The 24,278-nt window shown below is 46.0% G+C and overlaps 1 protein-coding gene across 1 annotated transcript in view; it reads left to right on the top strand.

Annotated features, from left to right (window-relative positions):
- The window catches only part of LOC137367180 (dynein axonemal heavy chain 8-like), a 2,531,605-nt gene that overhangs the window by 520,378 nt on the left and 1,986,949 nt on the right, over positions 1-24,278 (top strand). The window contains exons 37-42 of the mRNA XM_068028616.1: positions 2,372-2,491; positions 7,013-7,145; positions 10,837-10,977; positions 16,345-16,382; positions 21,512-21,592; positions 23,389-23,451. Of these exons, the coding sequence (XP_067884717.1) occupies positions 2,372-2,491; positions 7,013-7,145; positions 10,837-10,977; positions 16,345-16,382; positions 21,512-21,592; positions 23,389-23,451 (576 nt within the window). The remainder of the gene's footprint in view (positions 1-2,371; positions 2,492-7,012; positions 7,146-10,836; positions 10,978-16,344; positions 16,383-21,511; positions 21,593-23,388; positions 23,452-24,278) is intronic.

The raw sequence follows: 24,278 nt of genomic DNA, 5'->3' as shown, positions 1-24,278 counted from the left end.
GCAACATCGTTAGCAAAGAGGAGTTCCCTGATGATGACTTTCCGTACTTTGGTCTTCACTTTTAGACGGGCAAGGTTAAACAACCTGCCACCTGATCTTGTGTGGAGGAAAATTTCTTTTTCTGAAGACTTGAATGCATGTGAGAGCACCAGGGAGAAGAAGATCCCAAACAGTGTAGGTGTGAGAACACATCCCTGTTTCATGCCACTCAGGATTGGAAAGGGGTCTGATGAGGCGCCGCTATGCTGAATTGTGCCTATCGTATTGTCATGGAATGAGGTGATGATACTTAGCTTTGGTGGGCATCCAATCTTTTCCAGTAGTCTGAAGAGACCACATCTGCTGACAAGGTCAAAGGCTTTGGTGAGATCAATGAAAGCAACATAGAGGGGCATCTGTTGTTCACGGCATTTCTCCTGTAGCTGACGAAGGGAGAACAGCATGTCAATGGTGGATCTCTTTGCTCGAAAGCCACACTGTGCCGCAGGATAGACATGCTCAGCCAGCTTCTGAAGCCTGTTTAAAGCGATACGAGCGAAGACTTTCCCCACTATGCTGAGCAGGGAGATTCCACGGTACTTGTTGCAGTCACCGCGATCACCCTTGTTCTTATGGAGGGTAATGATATTGGCATCGCGCATGTCCTGTGGTACTGCTCCCTCGTCCCAGCACAGGCAAAGCAGTTCGTGCAGTGCTGAAAGTATAGCAGGCTTGGCACTCTTGTTGATTTCAGGGGTAATGCCGTCCTTCCCAGGGGCTTTTCCGCTGGCTAGAGAATCAATGGCATCACTGAGTTCCGATTTTGTTGGCTGTACGTCCAGTTCATCCATGACTGGCAGAGACAGGGCTGCATTGAGGGCGGTCTCAGTGACAACATTCTCCCTGGAGTACAGTTCTAGGTAGTGCTCCACCCAGCAGTCCATTTGCTTGCGTTGGTCAGTGTGTCCCCTGATTTAGATTTGAGGGGGGCAGTCTTCTTGACGGTTGGCCCAAGAGCTCTCTTAATGCCATCATATATCCCTCTGATATTTCCTGTGTCAGAGGCCAGCTGAATATGACTGCATAGGTGTTGCCAGTAGTCATTTGCGCAGCGTCTGGCTGTTCTTTGTGCAGCGCTTCTGGCAGCTTTAAGTGCTACGGATGTTAACTCGCTGGGGGCTTTCTTGTAGTTCAGCAGTGCAATGCGCTTAGCGGCTATGACAGGTTCCAGCTCTTCAATGTGAGAGTGAAACCAGTCTGCATTCCGCTTCACACGATTGGCATAGGTGGTCATTGCTGTGTCATAGATGGCATCTCTGATGTGGGCCAATTTGGTCCCTGCATCCCCTGTGGGAGTGTTTTGGAGGGCTTTTACAAGTGAATTTAGAAACTTACGTAACAGCTGTGGATGAGAAAATCTGCGAGTGTTGATGCGCGGGCGGCCCTTCTGCTTGGAGTGATGCAGCTTCTTTGGTTTGAGGCTAACCTTGCTGCACACCAGGGAGTGGTCGGTGTCGTAGACTGTGGAAGCTGCGTGTGATTTGATCGCTGTTTAAAGAGGCTTGTCTTGTGACGATGAGGTCCAGCTGGTGCCAACGACGCGATCTTGGGTGCCTCCAAGAAACCTGGTGACAGGATTTAGTGTGAAAGAATGAGTTGGTGATGCAGAGGTTATGATAGGTACACAACTCAAGAAGTCTCTGTCCATTCTCATTCATCCTTCCAATGTCGTAGCGCCCAAGGCAGGAGGGCCATGAGTCATGGTTGGCCCCAACCCTGGCATTAAAGTCCCCCAGCAGGAACAGATATTCAGTATTGGGGATGCTACTAATGATATTATGGAGTTCCTCGTAGAATTGGTCTTCAGCTTCAGGTGGGGAGCAGAGTGTTGGAGCATAGATGCTGAGTAGGTGTACTAGACCAGAGGCGGTGAACAGTCGGATGGACAGTGTGCGTTCCGAGCCATTTGAGGGTGGCTCTATCATGCTGAGCAAAGAGTTTCTGATGACGCAGCCCACTACGTGCTGTCTTGGTTTCACCAAGTTTCTCTCTTCCTTCCACCACCTGATTTATAGCTATTACTGGAATGTTTGTTCATTTCATCCACCATTTCCTTATTATCTACTCCCCATTCTCACTCTCTGGAGGACCAACACTCACTTTACTTACTCTTTTCCTTTTTAAATGCCTGTAGAAGCTCTTGCTATCCGTTTTTACATTTCTAGCTAGCTTCCTCTCATACTCTAATTTCTTTCTCCTGATTAACCTTTTCGTCATTCTCAGCCTTTCTTGATATTCTGACTAATCATGTGACCTGCCACTCACCTTTGCACAATTATATACTTTTTCCTTAAGTTTGATGCTTTCCTTAACTTCTTGTTCTATGCTTCAGCAGAAAATTGGCAAACTGCTGTTCCATACTAAAATTTGAACACCGATGCAGCATTGGTTTCTTGAGTGCATTTTTATTTCAGCTGCTCCATTTGATGCAGGATGATAAGGAGGAGTGTCGGTATGTGAGATACCATATTGCTTCATAAAATTTTGGATCACAGCAGAACAAAATTGAGGATCATTATCTGAGACAAGTTGCTCTGGTAGTCCATGACAAACAAAAATAGACCTGAACTCATCTATTGACTGTTGAGCATTGGTGTTTTGACTCATGTGCTTTACTTCGCTCTGCTTCAAGTGGATATGAATGAATATTAATAAAATGTAATTTTCCTTCTTACAAAAGTCTATATGAAATCTTTGAAATGGTCAATTGCAAATGAGTTTTTGATAGCTTATTTCTACAGTTTTGGCAGATAGTATATTTACTAACTAATAATTCTAGATCACTGTCCAAACCAGGCATATGAACAAAACTTCTAGCTATGGATTTCATACTGATTATTCCTATGTCTTCAGTATGTTCTGTCATAATCCTATCTCTCAGAAACTAGCTCCTCCCACTCTACGATCCCACTTAATGCAGCTCATGCATGTGAAAATTCATTGCGACAATTGTGGAACAGTTTCAGTGCCTCATCTATACATTGGTTAAATTCTGTCCATCCATTTAATGTCTGCTCATATACTTTTTCAACACAGAACCCTTCTGAGTTATATGGCACTGGCCATAATTTTTCAGTCTTCCTGAGACTTGGGGGTGGTGCCAAAGGACTGGAAAATTGCAAACATTACACCCCTGTTCAAAAAAGGGTGTAAAGTTAAGCCCAGCAACTACAGGCCAGTCAGTTTAACTTCGTTGGTGGGAAAACTTCTAGAAAAAATAATTCGGGACAAAATCAATAGTCGCATGGACAAATGCAAGTTAATTAAGGAAAGCCAGCATGAATTTCTCATGTTTAACTAACTTGGAGGGTTGATGAGGGAAATGCTGTTGATGTTGCATACATGGACTTTCAAAAGGTGTTTGATACAGTGCTGCACAATAGACTTGTAAGCGCGGTTGTAGCTCAAGGAATAAAAGGGATGGTAGCAACATGGATACGAAATTAGCTGAGTGACAGGAGACAAAGTGTTGTGGTCATGGATGTTTTTTGGGCTGGAGGAAGGTTTGCATTGGAGTTCCCCAAGGATCACTGTCGCGACCCTTGTTTTTCCTGATATATATTAATGACCTAGACCTTGGTGTGCAGGGCACAATTTCAAAGTTTGCAGATGATACGAAACTTGGAAGCATTGTGAACTGTGAGGATAGTGTAGAACTTCAAAAGGACATAGACAAGTTGCTGGAATGGGCAGATAGGTGGCAGATGAAGTTCGATGCAGAAAAATGTGAAGTGATTAATTTTGGTTGGAAGAACATGGAGAGACAATATAAAATAAAGGTTACAATTCTAAAGAGGGTGTAGGAGTAGAGGGCTCGAGGTATATATGTGCATAAGTCACTGAAGGTGGCAGGCAGGTTGAGAGAGCGGTTAATAAAGGGCTTTATTAATAGGGGCATCGAGCACAAGAGCAAGGAAGTTATGTTGAACTTGTATAAGACACTAGTTTGGCCTCAGCTGAAGGATTGTGTCCATTTCTTGGCGCTGCACTTTAGGAAAGACATGAGGGCATTGGAGAGAGTACAGAAAAGATTTATGAGAATGGTTCCAGGGATGAGGAATTTCAGTTATGAAGATAGATTGGAGAAGTTAGGACTGTTTTCCTTGGTGAAGAGAAGGCTGAAAGGTGGTTTGATAGAGGTATTCAAAATCATGAGGGGTCTGGACAGATTAGATAGAGTGAAACTGTTCCCACTCATATAAAAGGATCGAGAATGAGAGGGCACAGATTTGAAGTACTTGATAAGAGAAGCAAAAGTGACATGAGGAGAAACCTTTTCCCACAGCGTGTGTTTAAGGCCTGGAATGCGCTGCCTGAGAGTGTGGTGGAGGCAGGTTCGATTGAAAAGGAAGAAATGTGCAGGGTAACAGGGAATGGAGCTAAGGGAATTGCTCTTTCAGAGAGCCAGTGCGGACATGATGGGCTGAATGGCCTCCTTCTGCACTGTAACAATTCTGTCATTCTGTGAGTTTCAGCTGCAATTTCAGGTGCAGTGATTGGAAAGTCATCATTTACTACTCCTATTGTGAAAATTGCACGTTAACAACCTATTTCTGAGTCTTCATGTGGCAATGCAATAGTACGTCAATGATAGCATTCTCTTTTGAACTACAATATTTGATATTATAGTCGTACCGTGAGAGATGTACAGCCCACTGCTGCGTCCTTGATGCTAAATGCTGTCAATGTCGGTATTAAGAACAAAACAAAGAACAAAGAACAGTACAGCACAGGAACAGGCCATTCGGCCCACGAAGCCTGCGCCGATCTTGATGCCTGCCTAAACTAAAACCTTCTGCATTTCCGGGGACCGTATCCCTCTATTCCCGTCCTATTCATGTATTTGTCAAGATGCCTCTTAAAACGTCGCTATTGTACCTGCTTCCACCACCTCCCCCAGCGGCAAGTTCCAGGCACTCGCCACCGTCTGTGTAAAGAACTTGCCTCGCACATCCCCTCTAAACTTTGCCCCTCTCACCTTAAACCTATGTCCCGTAGTAACTGACTCTTCCACCCTGGGAAAAAGCTTCTGACTATCCACTCTGTCCATGCCGCTCATAACGTTGTGAACCTCTATCATGTCGCCCCTCCACCTCCGTCGTTCCAGTGAAAACAATCCGAGTTTATCCAACCTCTCCTCATAGCTAATGCCCTCCAGACCAGGCAACATCCTGGTAAACCTCTTCTGTACCCTCTCCAACGCCTCCACGTCTTTCTGGTAGTGTGGTGACCAGAATTGCACGCAATATTCAAAGTGTGGCCGAACTAAAGTTCTGTAGAGCTGCAGCATGACTTGCCAATTTTTATACTCGATGCCCCGACCGATGAAGGCAAGCATGCCGTATGCCTTCTTGACTACCTTATCCACCTGCGTTGCCACTTTCAGTAACCTGTGGACCTGTATGCCCAGATCTCTCTACCTGTCAATACTCCTAAGGGTTCTGCCATTTACTGTAAACTTTCCACCTGCATTAGACCTTCCAAAATGCATTACCTCACATTTGTCTGGATTAAACTCCATCTGCCATTTCTCCGCCCAAGTCTCGAGCTGATCTATATCCTGCTGTATCCTCTGACAATCCTCATCACTATCCACAACTCCACTAACCTTAGTGTCGTCCGCAAACTTACTAATCAGACCAGCTACAGTTTCCTCCAAATCAATTATATATACTACAAACTGCAAAAGTCCCAGCACTGATTCTTGCGGAACAGCACTAGTCACATCCCTCCATTCAGAAAAGCACCCTTCCACTGCGACCCTCTGTCTTCTGACCGAGCCAGTTCTGTATCCATCTTGCCAGCTCACCTCTGATCCCGTGTGACTTCACCTTTTGTACCAGTCTGCCATGAGGGACCTTGTCAAAGGCTTTACTGAAGTCCATATAGATAACATCCACTGCCCTTCCTTCATCAGTCATCTTTGTCACTTCCTCAAAAAACTCAATCAAATTAGTGAGACATGACCTCCCCTTCACAAAACCATGCTGCCTCTCGCTAATAAGTTCGTTTGTTTCCAAATGGGAGTAAATCCTGTCCCAACAAAGAACAAAGAACAGTACAGCACAGGAACAGGCCATTCGGCCCTCCAAGCCTGCGCCGATCTTGATGCCTGCCTAAACTAAAACCTTCTGCACTTCCGGGGACCATATCCCTCTATTCCCATCCTATTCATGTATTTGTCAAGATGCCTCTTAAACGTCATTATCGTGCCTGATTCCACCATCTCCCCCGGCAGCAAGTTCCAGGCACTCACCACCCGAAGAATCCTCTCTAATCCTCTCTAATAATTTCCCTCCCACTGACGTCAGGCTCACCGGCCTATAATTTCCTGGATTATCCTTGCTACCCTTCTTAAACAAAGGAACAACATTGGCTATTCTCCAGTCCTCTGGGACCTCACCTGTAGCCAATGAGGATGCAAAAATTTCTGTCAAGGCCCCAGCAATTTCTTCCCTTGCCTCCCTCAGTATTCTGGGGTAGATCCCATCAGGCCCTGGGGACTTATCTAACTTAATGCTTTTCAAAGCACCCAACACCTCCTCAATTTTGATAATGAGATGACTCCCTTCCCCAGGCTCATCATCCACCAAGTCCTTCTCTTTGGTAAATACTGATGCAAAGTACTCATTTAGTACCTCGCCCATTTCCTATGGCTCCACACGTAGATTCCCTTCTCTGTCCTTGAGTGGGCCAACCCTTTCCCTAGTTATCCTCATGCTCTTTATATACAGATAAAAAGCCTTGGGATTTTCCTTAATCCTGTTTGCCAATTACTTTTCATGACCCCTTTTAGCCCTCCTGACTCCTTGCTTAAGTTCCTTCCTACTATCTTTATATTCCTCAAGGGATTCGTCGGTTCCTAGCCTTCCAGCCCTTACGAATGCTTCCTTTTTCTTTTTGACGAGGCTCACAATATTCCGCCTTATCCAAGGTTCCTGAAACTTGCCAAATTTATCGTTCTTCCTCACAGGAACATGCTGGTCCTGGATTCTAATCAACTGACGTTTGAAAGACTCCCACATGTTCCTGCCTACTGTTGTTATAATTTGCCTTCCACCAATTTAGCACCTTCACCCGAGGACTACTCTTATCCTTATCCACAAGTACCTTAAAACTTACGGAATTATGATCACTGTTCCCAAAATGCTCCCCTACTGAAACTTCAACCACCTGGCCGGGCTCATTCCCCAATACCAGGTCCAGTACAGCTCAATCCCTAGTTGGACTATCTACATCTTGTTTCAAGAAGCCTTCCTGGATGCTCCTTACAAATTCTGCCCCATCCAAGCCCCTGGCACTAAGTGAGTCCCAGTCAATATAGGGGAAGTTAAAATCACCTACCACTACAACCCTGTTACCTTTACATCTTTCCAAAATCTGTCTACATATCTGCTCCTCTACCTCCCGCTGGCTGTTGGGAGGCCTGTGGAAAACCCCCAACATCGTGACTGCACCCTTCCTATTCCTGAGCTCCGCCCATATTGCCTCGTTGCACGACCCCTGCAAGGTGTCCTCCTGCAGTACAGCTGTAATATTCTCCTGAACAAGTAATGCAGCTCCCCCACCCCTTTTACATCCCCCTCTATCCTGCCTGAAGCTTCTAAATCCTGGAACATTTAGCTGCCAATCCTGTCCTTCCCTCAACCAAGTCTCTGTAATAGCAAGAACATCATAGTTCCAAGTACTAATCCAAGCTCTAAGTTCATCTGCCTTACCTGTTATACTTCTTGCATTGAAACAAATGCACTTCAAACCACCAGTCCCGCTGTGCTCCGCAACATCACCCTGCCTGCTCTTCCTCTCAGTCTTACTGGCCTTATTTACTCGTTCCCCCTCATTTATTTCACTTGCTGTCCTACTGCCCTGGTTCCCACCCCCCTGCCACACTAGTTTAAACCCTCCCGCGTGACGCTCGCAAACCTCGCAGCCAGGATATTTGTGCCCCTCCAGTTTAGATGCAACCCATCCTTCTTGTACAGGTCCCATCTGTCCCTGAAGAGATCCCAATGGTCCCCAGATATCTAAAATCCTCCCTTCTACACCAGCTGCTCAGCCACGTGTTTAGCTGCACTATCCTCCTGTTTCTAGCCTCACTGGCATGTGGCACAGGGAGTAATCCCGAGATTACAACCCTCGAGGTCCTGTCTTTTAACTTTCTACCTAACTCCCTAAACTCCTCCTGCAGGACCTCGTCACTCTTCCTGCCTATGTCATTGGTACCGATGTGTACCACAACCTCTGGCTGTTCACCCTCCCCCTTCAAATGCCCCCTGTCCGTTCAGAGACATCCTTGACCCTGGCACCAGGGAGGCAACATACCATCCTGGAGTCTCTTTCACGTCCACAGAAGCGCCTATCTGTGCCCCTGACTATAGAGTCCCCTATAACTATTGCTCTTCTGCGCTTTGTTCCTCCCTGCTGAACAACAGTGCCAGCTGTGGTGCCACTGCTCTGGCTGCTGCTGTTTTCCCCTGATAGGCCATCCCCCCCAACAGTATCCAAAACAGTATACCTGTTAGAGAGGGGGATAGCCACAGGGGATTCCTGCACTGACTGCCTGCCCCTTCTAACGGTCACCCATCTATCTGCCTGCACCTTGGGTGTAATCACTTCTCTAAAGCTCCTGTCTATGACACTTTCTGCCAACTGCATGCTCCTAAGTGCATCCAGTTGCCGCTCCAACCGATCCATGCAGTCTGTGAGGAGCTGCAACTGGGTACACTTCCTGCAGACGTAGTCATCCAGAACGCTGGAAGCGTCACGGACCTCCCACATCTCACAGGTGAAGCACTTTATCTCTGTAACTGACATTTCTCGCACTAATTAATCAATTAATTTAAAATAAATAAATACTTATTAAATCCTTACTAAATTGTTATAATTAACTATATGGTCCCTCGTGCTAGCTTCCTACTATAAATATTAAATGCTCAGTAAATACAGTAATCTCCTCCCTCTGGTTTAGTTACTCTACTTATTAGTTAGTTAATTAGGGTTTTAATCAATTTTTATCAATGTTTTATTTTCAAATTCAGTAAAAAAAAATTCCCTGCCAGCCAATCAGGTCACACCTTTCCTGTGACATCACTTTCAGTCTTTTTACCAGAGGTAAGTTTTTTATACTTAAGGGTCTGGAACTCCACCCTCCGAGTCTTCTCCCAGTCAGCTGTGCTCTTTGGAAGCTCTCGGCTCCCCTCACTCTGAGGACAGGTAGGAAATAAAGGCGCTCGCTCTCTCCTGACCGAACTTCCTCAGTTACCAAACTTCCACTATAGCACTCTAATGCAACCCAAGTCAGCACTCTGGTGCAAACAAAGTCAGCACTGTAAGATGGCTTACTTTTATACTGACTGACCCTAGCCCCCTGAAAACTGGTTTAAGCCAGTTACCTAATTAACGAAGTGCAGCTGCAAGCAGAGCCTGAGTGAATCCTGTTTAAAGCTGGTCTGAAACTCACCTTCTCCAATCCTAACAGCAACTGTTAAGTTAATCTGCTAAATAAAAGACAGACTGGATTTAAGATAAAATTAATTATTGCAGACTTTAGTCCCAGAATATCTATTCGGGGTTTATGGCCTGTTACTAGCTTAAAGTTTCTACACAACAAAAACTGGGGAAACATTTTGATTCCAAAGATGATTCCAAACGCTTCCTTTTCTATTTGTATGTAGTTGCGTTCACTCTAGGTCAGGGTATGCAATGCAAATGCTATGGATTTCTCTTGACTATGATCCATGACATGACTGATCACTGCTCCAACTCCATTGTTTGAAATGCCACATGCTAGTTTCAGTTCATGATTTGTGTCATAATTAGCGAGTAGTGCATCACTGGTCTAGCTTCTCTTACTTGCATCATAAACATCTTACTGTGCTTTAGACCATTTCCATTTCACATCATTCTTCATCAACTCATGTAATGGAGCTAACACCGCAGCTCAAGCATATATCACGTAGTATTGAGCCATGCTTCGAGAAGATCGAAACTCAGACACATCTTTTGGCTTTGGGGCATTGACTAAAACCTCTATCTTCTCTTATACTGTCTGTAGTCCTTCTTTTTAATTGATTTTCAGGCCAAGGTGCACTCCCTCAGATTGCACAAATGCACACTTTTCAACTCCACATTATGACCATTGAGACTTTTTAACACTTCATTCAACAGTTGTAGATTATCTTCCTCTGTTGCGGTCGCAATCAAAACTTCATCCTAATTACACAAGAAATGTGGTACTCTTGGAAAAATCTTATCCATTGTAGCTTGGAAGATTTTTGGAGAAGACTTCACACCATAGGGCAGCTTCATGTAGCAATGTCATCCCATGTGTGTGTTTATCGTGAGATACTGCTGATTCTCTCGATCCACATTGAGGTGTGCATAAGCTTAGAACAAATCCAACTTGGTGAATAGCTTGGATCCCGCTAACTTCACATACAAACCTTGAGAGTTCGGTCATGGCTACTGCTCATCATCTACTGCCTGGTTGTTTATGACTTTATAGTCCCCACATAGACTTACCATTTTGTCTGACTTGGGCACTACTACAATTGGGGTTGCCCAATTACTGTGTTCAGTCTTGATTCTTCATTATCACCTTTGAGTTGAAAAATGTTATCAGCTCTGAAAATCATGCCCATACTTTCAATATACGAACTGAATGGTTCTGAAGCCCTCATATGTTCCCAACCTGATGTATCGCATGAGTACAGCCATCTTGTCCTGTTTGCAAATTTACAGTAACATAGTAAGCTTTCCTGTTGCTGTCTGTAACAGTGATACTTAAAATCAGTCTAGTCGGTGGTTGAAAATACTCTCACCCAAATGAGCACTTTGAACACGATGCTCACTTGGATCCTGCGGCATCCCGGTCAACTGAGGACACAGCTTGATCTCAGGCTTCGCAAAGACCAGCCAAAATCTCTGCAATCCGAGCATGTAGGCCATCAGAAGCTGGCTGATATTGCTCACTGCAGTCCCTGCTGCTGTTTGCTGCTGCTATTGACAGACCTTTATTCCATTCTCGTTATAATTTTCTGTGATATATTTGGGTGACGCTAACAGACAAGATGGAGACTAAGCATAGCCAGTTCAAAGAAGTGTTTATTTACGTCATGATGTCATGACATCAAGATGTCATCACATCATTAGCTTATTATGCAAATCTATTACACCTCTCACATTCTATCCTCTCAACTTGAGGCCATCCAACGCTCTGCTGCAGTGTCCTTGCTTGCACCAGATCCCATTCACCCATCACCCCATGTTCGCTGACCGACACTGGCACCTGGTTAAGCAATGCCTTGATTTTAATTTTTTAAAATTCATTTATTAGATGTGGGCGTCGCTTTCAGCCCAGCATTTGTTGCCTATCCCGAATTGCCCTTGACAACTAAATGGCTTGTTAGACCATTTCAGAGGGCAGTTAAGAGTTAGCCGCATTGCTGTGGGTCAGTCACATGTAGGCCAGACCAGGTAAGGATGGCAGATTTCCTTCTCTAAAGGACTTTAATGAACCAGATGGGTTTTTACGATAATTGATGATAGTTTTATGGCACCATTACTGAGATTAGCTTTTTTAAATTCAGATTTTTATAAATTAATTAATTGAATTATCAAATTAATTGATGTTGGAGTTGTATAGAACTTTGGTACGGCCACAGCTGGAGTACATGTGCAATTCTGGTCGCCACATTATAGGAAGGATGTGATTGCACTGGAGGGAGTGCAGAGGTGATTCACCAGGATGTTGCCTAGGAGGGAACATTTAAGCTATGAAGAGAGGTTGGATAGGCTTGGGTTGTTTTTGTTGGAGCAGAGAAGACTGAGGGGTGACCTGATCGAGGTGTACAAGATTATGAGGGGCATGGACAGGGTGGATAGGGAGCAGCTGTTCCCCTTAGTTGAAGGGTCAGTTACGAGGGGTCACACGTTTAAGGTGAGGGGTGGGAGGTTTAAGGGGGATTTGAGGAAGAACCTTTTTACCCAGAGGGTGGTGATGGTCTGGAATGCACTGCCTGGGAGGGTGGTAGAGGCGGGTTGCCTCACATCCTTTAAAAAGTACCTGGATGAGCACTTGGCACGTCATAACATTCAAGGCTATGGGCCAAGTGCTGGCAAATGGGATTAGGTAGACAGGTCAGGTGCCTTTAATGCATCGGTGCAGACTCGATGGGCCGAAGGGCCTCTTCTGCACTGTATTATTCTGTGATTCTGTGAATTCAAATTCCACCAGCAGCCATTAGGGATTTGAACCCATGTTCCAAGGGCGTTAGCTTGGGCCTCTAGATTACTAGTTTAGTGACATTATCCATCATTTCCCTAATTCTCGTCCTTGTTTTCAAATCCCTCCAAATCCTCCCCACTCCCTATCTCTGTAATTTCTTTCAGCCCCACAACCCTCCGAGATATCTGCGCTCCTCTAATTCTTTAGCATCCTGTGCCTTCAGCTGCCTCGACCCTAAGCTCTAGAATTCCCTCCTTAAACCATTCCATGTCTGCCTCTCTTTCCTCTTTCAAGACATTCCTTAAAACCTGCCCCTTTTATCAAGCCTTTGGCCATTCGCCCTAATAGCTCCTTATATGGCTCAGTGTCAAATTTTGCTTTGTAATGGTCCTGTGAAGCACTTTGCGACATTGTATTAAGTTAAAGGCGCTATACAAATACAAGTTGTTGTCTTTGTTGTTGTGAACCTTTGGAATTTTACACCACAGAGTAGTGTGGATGCTCAGTTGTTCAGTTTATTCAAATTGGAGATTGACAGCTTTTCGGATACGAAGACAATCAAGGGATATGGGGATAGCATAGAGCCATAGAGTTACAGAGCACAGAATGGGAAGGTGTAGCTGAGATACAAGATCAGCGATGATTTTTATTTATATTCGTTCATGGGATGTGAGCATCTGGCAAGTCCATCATTTATTGCCGTACAAAATTGCCTTTGAGAGGATTGTGGTGAGCTGCCTTCTTGAATTGCTGCAATCTACTTGGTGTAGGCACATCTACAGTGCTGTTTTGGAGAGAGTTCCAGGATTTTGACCCAGCGATAGTGAAGGAACGGCGATATAGTTCCAAGTCAGGATGATATGCGAATTGGAGGGGAACTTGGAGATGATATTCCCATGAGTCTGCAGCCATTGTTCTTCTCAGTGGAAGCGGTCATGAGCTTGGAAAGTGCTGTTGAAGGAGCTTTGGTGAGATGCTGCAGTGCATCTTTTATATAGTACACATTGCTGCCACTGTGTGTCAGTAGTGGATGGAATGAATATTTAAGGCGTGATGGGGTGCCAGACAAACAGTCTGCTTTGTCCTGGGTGGTGTTGAGCATCTTGAGTGTTGTTGGAGCTGCACTCATCCAGGCAAGTGGAGCGTATTCCATCACACTCCTGACTTATGCCTTGTAGATGATGGACAGCCTTTAAGGAGTTAGGAGGTGAGTTATTCGCTGCAGAATTTCTAGCCTGTGAACTGCTCTTGTAGCCACAGTATTTATATTTATATGCTGGCTTGGTTCAGTTTCTGGTCAATGCTAATCCCCAGGATGTTGATAGTTTAGGATTCAACGATGGTAATGCCATTGAATGTCAAGCAAGATGGTGAGATTTTCTCTTATTGGAAATGGTCATTGCCTGGCACCTGTGTAACTTGAATGTTACTTGCAAGTTATCAGCAGTGAATGTTGGCCAGGTTTTGCTGGAATGCTTTATTATCTGAGGAATTGCGAATGCAACTGAACACTGTGCAATCATCAGCAAACATTCCCACTTCTGACCTGATCTTAATGAATAATGGAGTAGGCTTGAGGGGCTGAATGGCCTTCTCATGCTCCGCTGCTCCTGTTTCTTATGTTATTTTGTTATACCCATGTTAAAATAGGAAAGAATTGCATACAGATGCATTTAGTATTCATCCATCAATAGCTAGTGTTACGAACAGGTGAGCAGTGTGTCTGGGGAGTCTCTTGCTGTCTTCACCTGGTCTTATTGTAACAGGGTTTAATTTTAAACATGCTGTGTTTTGAGCTCCCCTTTTTGTGACTCCATGTTCACAGTTTCCATATCAGGCTGAACACAAACAGGCTTTCTTTGGTTAAAAGCAGAAAGATGAAATTTATTAAACCTTAAACTTAATTCTAATATGGTTCACGCCTGCGGATATATGACGCGTTCATGCTAGCACACACACACGATATAAACATGCAAGATAGGGACAGACAAGAGGAGAAGAAAAGATAAGTAAAACAGTTTGAGGTAATATCTTGTTACTGTTTCTCAAGCTCGCTGTAGTACTTGATTGAAGTTATATTCTGGCGTTTCATAGGGCCCAGCAATCTTAAAACTTTGTTCATGTGGCAAAACCTTTCTCTCTTTGAGTTTCACGTGTCTTCAATGGTTTCAGTTCCCTGAGAAGAGGTGAAGGCAGGCAGACGGACAGACAGGCAGGAGTTCTTGCTTCAGTTTCCGAAGCACACGGTGTTCTGCCTGGCAATTCCTTTGTCTGGGAGTTCAAATTCAAAAGCTACTGGGGTGCTCAGCAGGTTAGTCATGTGACTAGTTCCTTATATGGAACAGTCTCTTCACATCCCTTGTTGGATGCTCAAATTTCTCTGCACCAGCCAGCTAGCCATGTGACTAAAACTAGTCTGACTACTTCTGTGTATTGGAGAGCAACTGCAGAGTCTCCAATGTTTCACCAAGGTCTGTTACCATGGAAATGTCTTTCCAGTCAGAGATTGCATTTATTAAAGTTTGAACGTTCCTGTGGCGAAATATTGGGCTGAATTTTATTGGGGCGCCGCGATTTGTGGTGGTGCACTTTGAACTCGACAGCGGGCCCGCATTTGCAGGCCGCTGCCGAGCCCCTGCGATATTAATCAAAGGGACTCGTTTCCACAGAGGCCGCGCGCCATTCCCCCACCCCCATATTACGTGGGGAGAGTTGGGACTTTCAGCACAGTGAGAGTTTTGACAGTTGTGCAGCAGGTGCTGGGGTCCTATTTTCGGAGCCCCAGCACCTGCTTCCTGACAGCCATCAAAGAATACTTACCTGACTGTTGAAGAGTGGGGCTGCTGTCAATCTGGCAGCAAAGCAGAAAGTGCTGCAGAAATCCAGCAGGTCAGGCAGCACCTGTGGAGAGAGAAGCAGAGTTAACTTGTCCAAGTTCACAGACCTGAAAGTTAACTTTGCTTCTCTCTCCACAGATGCTGCCTGACCTGCTGAGTGACTCCAATACTTTCCACTTTGCTGTCACATACTTACCCTGCTGTGTCCCAGTGTCCAGTGAAGTTGTGATCCTCTTTTCCCACTCAAGTGTAACATTCCTTCTTGTAGGTGTGCCGCACCTGGGTGAATAATCACACATTTGCACATTCCAGGACGTGAGACTTAAATAGACCATAAAAGGTATTACAGAGGTTTACAGAGAACTTCTTCTTCTTCTTTGGCCTCCTTGTCTCGAGAGACAATGGGTAAGCGCCTGGAGGTAGTCAGTGGTCTGTGAAGCAGCGTCTGGAGTGGCTATAAAGGCCAATTTTAGAGTGACAGACTCTTCCACAGGTGCTGCAGATAAAATTGTTTTTTTTGTTTTTAGAGATACAGCACTGAAACAGGTCCGTCGGCCCACCGAGTCTGTGCCGACCATCAACCATCCATTTATACTAATCCTACACTAATTCCATATTCCTACCACATCCCCACCTGTCCCTCTCTTTCCCTACCACCTACCTATACTTGGGGCAATTTATAATGGCCAATTTACCTATCAACCTGCAAGTCTTTTGGCATGTGGGAGGAAACCGGAGCACACGGAAGAAACCCACGCAGACACAGGGAGAACTTGCAAACTCCACACAGGCAGTACCCAGAATCGAACCGGGTCGCTGGAGCTTTGAGGCTGCGGTGCTAACCACTGTGCCACTGTGCCGCCCCTCCGAGCCCCAACAACAAATACTGTGATTTTTTAATTTTTCCTAGCAAATTGGATAGCTTCACACTTTACCATATTGTATTCCATCTGCCATGTTCATTCCCATTCACTCAACCTGCCTATATCCCGCTGCAGCCTCTTTGTGTCCTTCTCACTGCTTACTTTCCCATATAACTATGTACCATCGGAAAACTTGGATGTGTTGCATGCAGTCCCCTCATTGAAGTTCCTCAGGGCAGTATCCTAGGACCAAACAAGCTGCTTCATCAGTAACCTTTCTGCCATCGTAAGCTCAAAAGTAGGAATGTTCACTGATGATTGCTGTTTTACGCCCCATTCTAACGCCTCAGATAATACAGCAGTCTGTTGACACATGCAGCAAGATCTGGATAACATTCAGGCTTGGGCTGATAAGTGGTAAGTAACATTAATGCCTCAGCAGTGCCACCCAATGACCATCTCCAATAAGAGCAAATCTAACCATAACCCTTGACATTCACCAGCATTACCATTGTTGAATCCCTCACCATCAACATCCTGGGGGTTACCATTGACCAGAAACTTAACTAAAGCAACTACATAAATACCGTGGCTAAAGGAGAGGTCAGAGTCTGGGAATTCTGTGGCGACTATCTCACCTCCTAACTCCCAAAGCCTGTCCACCTTCTACAAGGTACAAGTCAGGCCTGTGATGGAATATTGCCCACTTTCCTAGATGAGTGTAGCTCCAACGACACACAGGTTGATAGGCACTTGATTGGCACCACATCCACCACCTTAAACATTCATTCCTTCCACCGCCCTCACCAGGGATAGGCATCGACATGTGCACTATGGACATTTGACAAAATTGCTGATTCAGCCATGGATATGGGGGCTGTTAATCTGTACATAAAATGTACAGCCAATCTAATGTCATCAAAACATAGCCCAATTTAAAACACATTTCTCCCTATAAATAAAGTGGCTAAGTACACAAATATCAACGGATAGCAGCACAACTGTATTAGCTAGCTAGCAAGCAAAATAGTATGCAATGCCAATGTGAATTACTTTTGTTGGCAGAATAGAGCGAGCGACACCATGTCACGGGGTGGTAGATGGATCTTATCAGCTGAGCTCTGGATTGACCTTGTATAAGGAGTGCAAATTCATCCAATAAACCATAAAACTCAAGGAGAGGATTGTTATTATGGTTATTGTGGTGAGGCAGTAAGAAAATCAACAATAGGAAGACAAACCATTTCTCACACTGCTCTTAAGACAACTTAACTTGTGGTCAATGTTTGTGCAACTTCTCCACCTGCTTGCAATATGTGTCTGAAGACAGGGCAGCCAACAAAAGGGCAATGATCTCCAAATCAGGAGAATTTTATAGGATGGAGCAGATATTACTTCAGAAGAGTCATGTAAAACAGAAAAGTAGAGTGGGGCATAAAGGGACAGAGAGATTAACGGTAGTTAACCAAGACTAGTTTATTCATCTTGACAGGCTGTTAAACTAGGTCCTTGATTCTAAAATGCAGAAACAAGAGAATCTCTCATGGAAAAAAATTGTAAATTGCTCACCAAAACTAGTAACAAAATTCGATAAACACAATTACAAATAAAGAGCACCCTTCAGTGCGTCCAATAGCAATTCTCTTAAATTCACTTATGTCTATATCTCAGTCTATCACTGTCGATTCCAATTCAGCTCTGACAAGATAATTATTAACAAAAAGCTTTTCTGCAAAACGTTGAGGAGTGGTTACGGCATGTATTACTCATTAACAAAATGTTTAGTTACTATCTGTAAGATTGTACTCCAGACTAACCAGTTTATGTCCAATCCAAATCTCTTACCTGTTAGCAAAGATGCACTTATAATATAATGTTTTTTTTATTTCCAAAATATGCTTTATTCATAAAATCTGTAAAAAATACATTACCAAACAGCACCAAGTCAAAAAATACAAACAGTGCAAAGGAGGTCCATTTCCTTCTCTACAATCATGAGTTGCCTCACAACCCTTCCATTTCATTGTCGTGCCAGATACATTTTTACATTTTATAGCAGACACAATTTTCCCAATACAGTTCAAGGGGTTTCCCATGGATCCAGCCCCTCAGTTCAGCTTGGTGGGGGGACCTTACACTGTGGTCTTTCCCCGTTGAGCCTTTGCTGCGGCTGCCCCAAGCTTTAGTGCGTCCCTCAGCACGTAGTCCTGGACCTTGGAATGTGCCAGTCTGCAACATTCGGTCGTGGACAACTCTTTGCGCTGGAAGACCAGCAAGTTTCGGGCAGACCAAAGGGCGTCTTTCACCGAATTGATAGTTCTCCAGCAGCAGTTGATGTTTGTCTCGGTGTGTGTCCCTGGGAACAGCCCGGAGAGCACAGACTCCTGTGTTACAGAGCTGCTTGGGATGAACCTCGACAAAAACCACTGCATCTCTTTCGAATGTAATGTAATTATATAGCACAGACAACTTTAAAATGACATTCGTCACTCAGGTTATATGCCCTCAAACTGGATAGTAACTGATGCACATTACAGTTAATGATCTTTGACATACAAACGTACGAATTAGGTGCAGAAGTAGGCCATTCGGCTCCTCTAGCCTGCTCCACCATTCAATATGTTCATGGCTGATCTGTTTGTGTCTCGAATTCCACACTCCCATCTACCCCCGATAACCTTTGATTCACTTGCCTAACAAGAACCTATTTACCTCTGCCTTAAAAATATTCAATGACCCCTTCTCCACCACCTTCTGAGGCAGAGAGTTCCAAAGTCACACAACCCTCTGGGAGAAAAAAAATCTCCTCAACTCTGTCCGAAAAGGGTGACCCCTAATTTTTAAAACAGTGTTCCCTAGTCCTGGACTCACCCACAAGAGGAAACACCCTTTCCACATCCACCTTGTCAAGACCGTTCAGGATCTGATAAACTTCAATCAAGTCTCCCCTCACTCTTCTAAACTGCAGTGAAAACAAGCCCAGTCTGTCCAACCTTACCTCATAAGACAACCCTCTCATTCCAGGTATCAATCTAATAAACCTCCTCTGAACCACCTCCAATGCATTTAAATCCTTCTTTAAATAAGGAGACCAAAAGTGCACACTGTTTTTGCGATGTGCTCTCACCAGTGCCCTGGATAACTGAAGCATAACATCCTTACTTTTATTTACAATTCCTCTCGTTAGAAAAGATAGCATTCCATTAGCCTTCTTTATTACGTGCTGTATCTGCATACTAACCTTTTGTGACTCATGCACTAGAACACCAAGATCCCTCTGCACCTCAGAATGCTGCAGTCATTCTCCGTTGAAGTAATAACAAGACATACTTGTAAAACATGTCCGTTAATCCAATTAGAACAAAGAACAAAGGACAGTACAGCACAGGAACAGGCCATTTGGCCCTCCAAGCCTGCGCCGATCTTGATGCCTGCCTAAACTAAAACCTTCTGCACTTCCGGGGACCGTATCCCTTCATTCCCATCCTATTCATGTATTTGTCAAGATGCCTCTTAAACGTCGCTATCGTACCTGCTTCCACCACCTCCCCCGGCAGCATGTTTCAGGCACTCACCACCCTCTACCTCGCACATCCCCTCTAAACTTTGCCCCTCTCACCTTAAACCTATGTCCCCTAGTAACTGACTCCTCCACCCTGGGAAAAAGCTTCTGACTATCCACTCTGTCCATGCCGCTCATAACTTTGTAAGCCTCTATCATGTCGCCCCTCCACCTCCGTCGTTCCAGTGAAAACAATCCGAGTTTATCCAACCTCTCCTCATAGCTAATGCCCTCCAGACCAGGCAACATCCCAGTAAACCTCTTCTGTACCCTCTCCAAAGCCTCCACGTCCTTCTGGTAGTGTGGCGACCAGAATTGCACGCAATATTCCAAGTGTGGCCCAACTAAAGTTCTGTTCAGTTGCAGCATGACTTGCCAATTTTTATACTCTATGCCCCGACCGATGAAGGCAAGCATGCCATATGCCTTCTTGACTACCTTATCCACCTGCGTTGCCACTTTCAGTGACCTGTGGTCACAGGGAGAACTTGCAAACTCCGCACAGGCGGTACCTAGAATCGAACCGGGGTTGCTGAAGTTGCAAGGCTGTGGTGCTAAGCACTGCGCCACTGTGCCTCCCAATTTATTGATTTACTTTCTCATCACTATGTTGGACACCGATTTAGTGAGATACCTGCCAATTATTTGCTTGCACAAGTAGTCAGTGTTTGTCCACATACTTTTTGTTGCAATGCAGAGTATTCTGGATAGCTATCCATCTGTCAGGAGTGATCTTGATTGCTGTCTCTCCCTCCTCTCTCTCTGTCTGTCTGTCCCTCTATCTGTCTCTCTCTCCCCCTCCCTCTCTGTGTTTCCCTCTCTATGGCCCCCACTCTCCATGTCGGCCCCTGTCTCTGTTTCATCTCTCACTCTCTCTCCCTCTGCCTTTCTATCTGTCTCTCCCTCTCTCTCTGTCTCTCCCTGTCTCCCCTCTCTCCCCCCCTCTCTCTTTCCCCCCAGCCCCCTCTCTTTCTCCCTGTTCTCCCACTCTCTCTCCCTGGCCCCCCTCTCTCCCTGTCCCCCCTCTTCCCATCCTGCCCCTTTCTCCCTGTCCCCCCTCTCTCCCTCTCCCTGTCCCTCCCTCTCTCTGTCCTTGTGTCAGGAGTGATGCTGATTGTTTTCTCTCCCTCATCTCTTTCTGTTTGTCTCTCAGTCTCTCTGTATTTCTCTCTCACCCCTTCTCAGTGTTCTTCCCCTCTGTATTGTGCCTTCTCTCTGTGTTGTCCCCCTTGCTGTGTTGTCCTCCCACCATGTTATCCTTCCTCCCATGTTGCCCCCCCCATGTTGTTCCTTCCCCTCACTGTGTTGGATCCTCCCCGTTGTTCCCTCCTCTCTGTGTTTCTTCCCCCCATGTCCCCCCACTCTGTGTTGTCCTCTCGATCTCTGTCCCCCTTCTCTTTCTCTCTCTGTCCCCATTTCTTTCCCCATTCTCTCTCTGTCCCCCCTCCCCATTCTCTCTTTCTCTCCCCCCCCACTCTCTCTCACCTCCCCCACTCTCTCTACCCCACACTCTCTCTCTCTCTCTCTCTCCTGCCCACTCTCTGCCTCCCCCTCTCTTTCTCCCACTCTCTCTCTACCCTTCCCTCACTCTCTCTCTGTACCCCCCAACTCTCTCTCTCCAACCCCTACTCTCTCCCTCATCCCCACTCTCTCTTTGTACCCCGCCTTCTCTTCTGTTCTTCTCGCTTTCTGTTTGACCATTGCTGAGAGTGGGAATAGTGCTGTTGAACCTCTGACAGCCTTGGGGTTTTCCGGGGGACTTTAAAAAAAAGTCAGAACCTGCTGGAAAACCCCAAATCTATCCAACGTTGGAAAGCGCTGTTCTGTTTCAGCACCTGTCAGCTGTGAAACTGACACTTGCAATTTTTTTTCTGAAAGCCGATCTGAAGAAGCCCATTGGAAATTTCTCATCCCTGAAATTACGGGTCGCAGACCCGAAAATTGTTTACCACGGACATGTTGCTGACCCCTGACTCTTGCACAGCAGTAGCTGTGTTTACCGTCTGCATGATGCACTGCAGCAACTCTTCTTCTTCTTTGGCCTCCTTGTCTCGAGAGACAATGGGTAAGCGCCTAGAGGTGGTCAGTGGTGTCAGTCGCTGTGAGGCAACTATGGAGTGACCTCTCCATGGCGCATGCCTGGGCGAATGTATGGAGGTTGAGAGTTGCCCAAGCGTCAAAACCCCCCTCTCGGCCTTTCTGGTGGGGTCCAAAGGAGTGCAGAGCACGACGTTTGGCACCGGTATGGCTGCAGGAACTGCCGGAAACATGCCAAAGGTGACACATGACCGCCTACGGGGTTCCACTCCGGATTTTCTGTTAGGGTTTACTCCCTTAGCCGTGGTCTCTCCCAAGACGCCCACAAGGCAGCTGTTCATTTGACAAACGCTCCTTTTACAGCACCTTCCAAACCCGTGACCTCAGCACCTAGAAGGACAAGGATGCATGGAAACCTGCAAATTCCCCTCCAAGTCACACACCATCCTGACTCATCATTCCTTCACTGTCACTGATTCAAGATCCTGGACCTCCTTCCCCAACAGCATTATAGGTGTACCTACATCAAAAGGACTGCAGTGGTTCAAGAGGCAGCTCACCACCACCTTCTCAAAGGAAATTAGGGGTGGGCAAAAAATGTTGGCCTTGCCAGTGATGCGCACTTTCCATTGAACAAAATAAAATTAAAAAAATACTACACATCCATAGACACTACAAAAACAGTCCCCATACCTCTTGCAGAATTGGTGTGTACAAGTGGCCAGGTAGAGGGAGAATGTTGGAGGCAGGTGAATGGGTCCGCTGGTCGGGGGAGGACTCCTGGTCAAAGAAGTGAGCCCGAAGGCGAAGGCAATCCCCTTACACCCCCACCTCAATGAATTTCATGCTTGGCAGGACGTTGAGCTCTTCTTCCGTTGCCTTCGCCTTCAGGCTCACTTCTTTGACCAGGAGTCCTCCCCCCGACCAGCGGACCCATTCGCCCGCCTCCAGCATTCTCCCTCTTCCTGGACCCCTCCCTCTGTCCTCTTACCCGCTCTTGATCTTTTCATTGAAAACTGTCGGCGAGATATCGGCCATCTCAATTACTCTGCCCTCCTCATTCACTCGAACCTGTCCCCCTCTGAACTTGCCACGCTCCGTTCTCTCAGGTCTAACCCCGACGTTGTCATCAAACCTGCAGACAAGGGTGGTGCTGTTGTTGTCTGTCGTACCGACCTCTACCTTGCAGAGGTTCAGCACCAACTTTCAGACACTTTGTCCTACTTCCCCCTGGAACATGACCCCACCACCGAACATCAAGCGATTGTCCACAGGACTGTCACTGACCTCATCTCCTCTGGAGATCTTCCCTCTACAGCTTCCAACCTCATAGTCCCTCAACCCTGAACCCGCTTCTACCTCCTTCCCAAAATTCACAAACAGGACTCTCCCAGCAGATCCATTGTTTCAGCCTGTTCCTGCCCCACTGAACATATTTCTTCCTATCTTGACTCTATCTTTTCTCCCCTTGTCCAGTCTCTTCCCACCTACATCCATGACTCTTCTGATGTCCTACGTCATTGAGACAATTTTCAGTTTCCTGGTCCCAACCGCCTCCTCTTCACTATGGACGTCCAATCTCTCTACATCTCCATCCTCCACCAGGACGGTTTGAGGGCTCTCCACTTCTTCCTTGAACAGAGGCTCAACCAGTCCCCCTCCACCACCACCTTCCTCTGCCTGGCTGTACTTGTTCTCACATTGAACAACTTCTCCTTCAACTCCACTCACTTCCTTCAAGTAAAAGGTGTTACTATGGGTACCCGCATGGGTCCTAGTTATGCTTGTCTTTTTGTGGGATATGTTGAACATTTCTTGTTGCAGTCGTACTGAGCTCCCCCAACTCTTTTTCCCACACATTGATGACTGTATCGGTGCCGTTTCCTGGTACCGCCCGGAACTGGAAAACGTTATCAACTTAGTTTCTAATTTCCACCCTTCTCTCACCTTTACATGGTCCATCTCCAACACTTCCCTTCCCTTCCTCGACTTCTCTGTCTCCATCTCTGGGGAAAGGTTGTCTGCTAATATTCATTATAAGCCCACCGACTCCCACAGCTACCTCGACTACACTTCTTCACACCCGACCTCCTGTAAGGACTACATTCCATTCTCCCAGTTTCTCCGTCTCTGATGCATCTGCTCTGATCATGCTATCTTCCATGACAGCGCTTCTGATATGTCTTCCTTTATCCTCAACTGAGGATTCCCCCCCCACTGTGGTTGACAGGGCCCTCAACTGTGTCTGGCCCATTTCCCACACCTCTACTCTCAGCCCTTCCCCTCCCTCCCAGAACTGCGACAGGGTTCCCCATGTCCTCACTTTCCACCCCACCAGCTTTCACATCCAAAGAATCATCCTCCACCATTTCCGCCACCTCCAGCGTGATGCTACTACTAAACAATTCTTCCCCTCGCTTCCTATGTCAGCATTCCGAAGGGATCGTTCCCTCCGCGACACCCTGGTCCACTCCTCCATTACCCCCACCACCTCGTCCCCTTCCCACGGCACCTTCCCCTGCAATCGCATGAGGTGTAATACCTGCCCGTTTACCTCCTCTCTCCTCACTATGCAAAGCCCCAAACACTCCTTTCAGGTGAAGCAGTGATTTACTTGTACTTCTTTCAATTTAGTGCACTGTATTCGCTGCTCACAATGTGGTCTCCTCCACACTGGGGAGACCAAACACAAACTGGGTGACCGCTTTGCAGAA

The sequence above is a fragment of the Heterodontus francisci genome, chromosome 3, assembly GCF_036365525.1.
Source record: "Heterodontus francisci isolate sHetFra1 chromosome 3, sHetFra1.hap1, whole genome shotgun sequence".
NCBI classification, from domain to species: domain Eukaryota; kingdom Metazoa; phylum Chordata; class Chondrichthyes; order Heterodontiformes; family Heterodontidae; genus Heterodontus; species Heterodontus francisci.
This window is presented reverse-complemented; position numbering and strand designations above follow the sequence as displayed.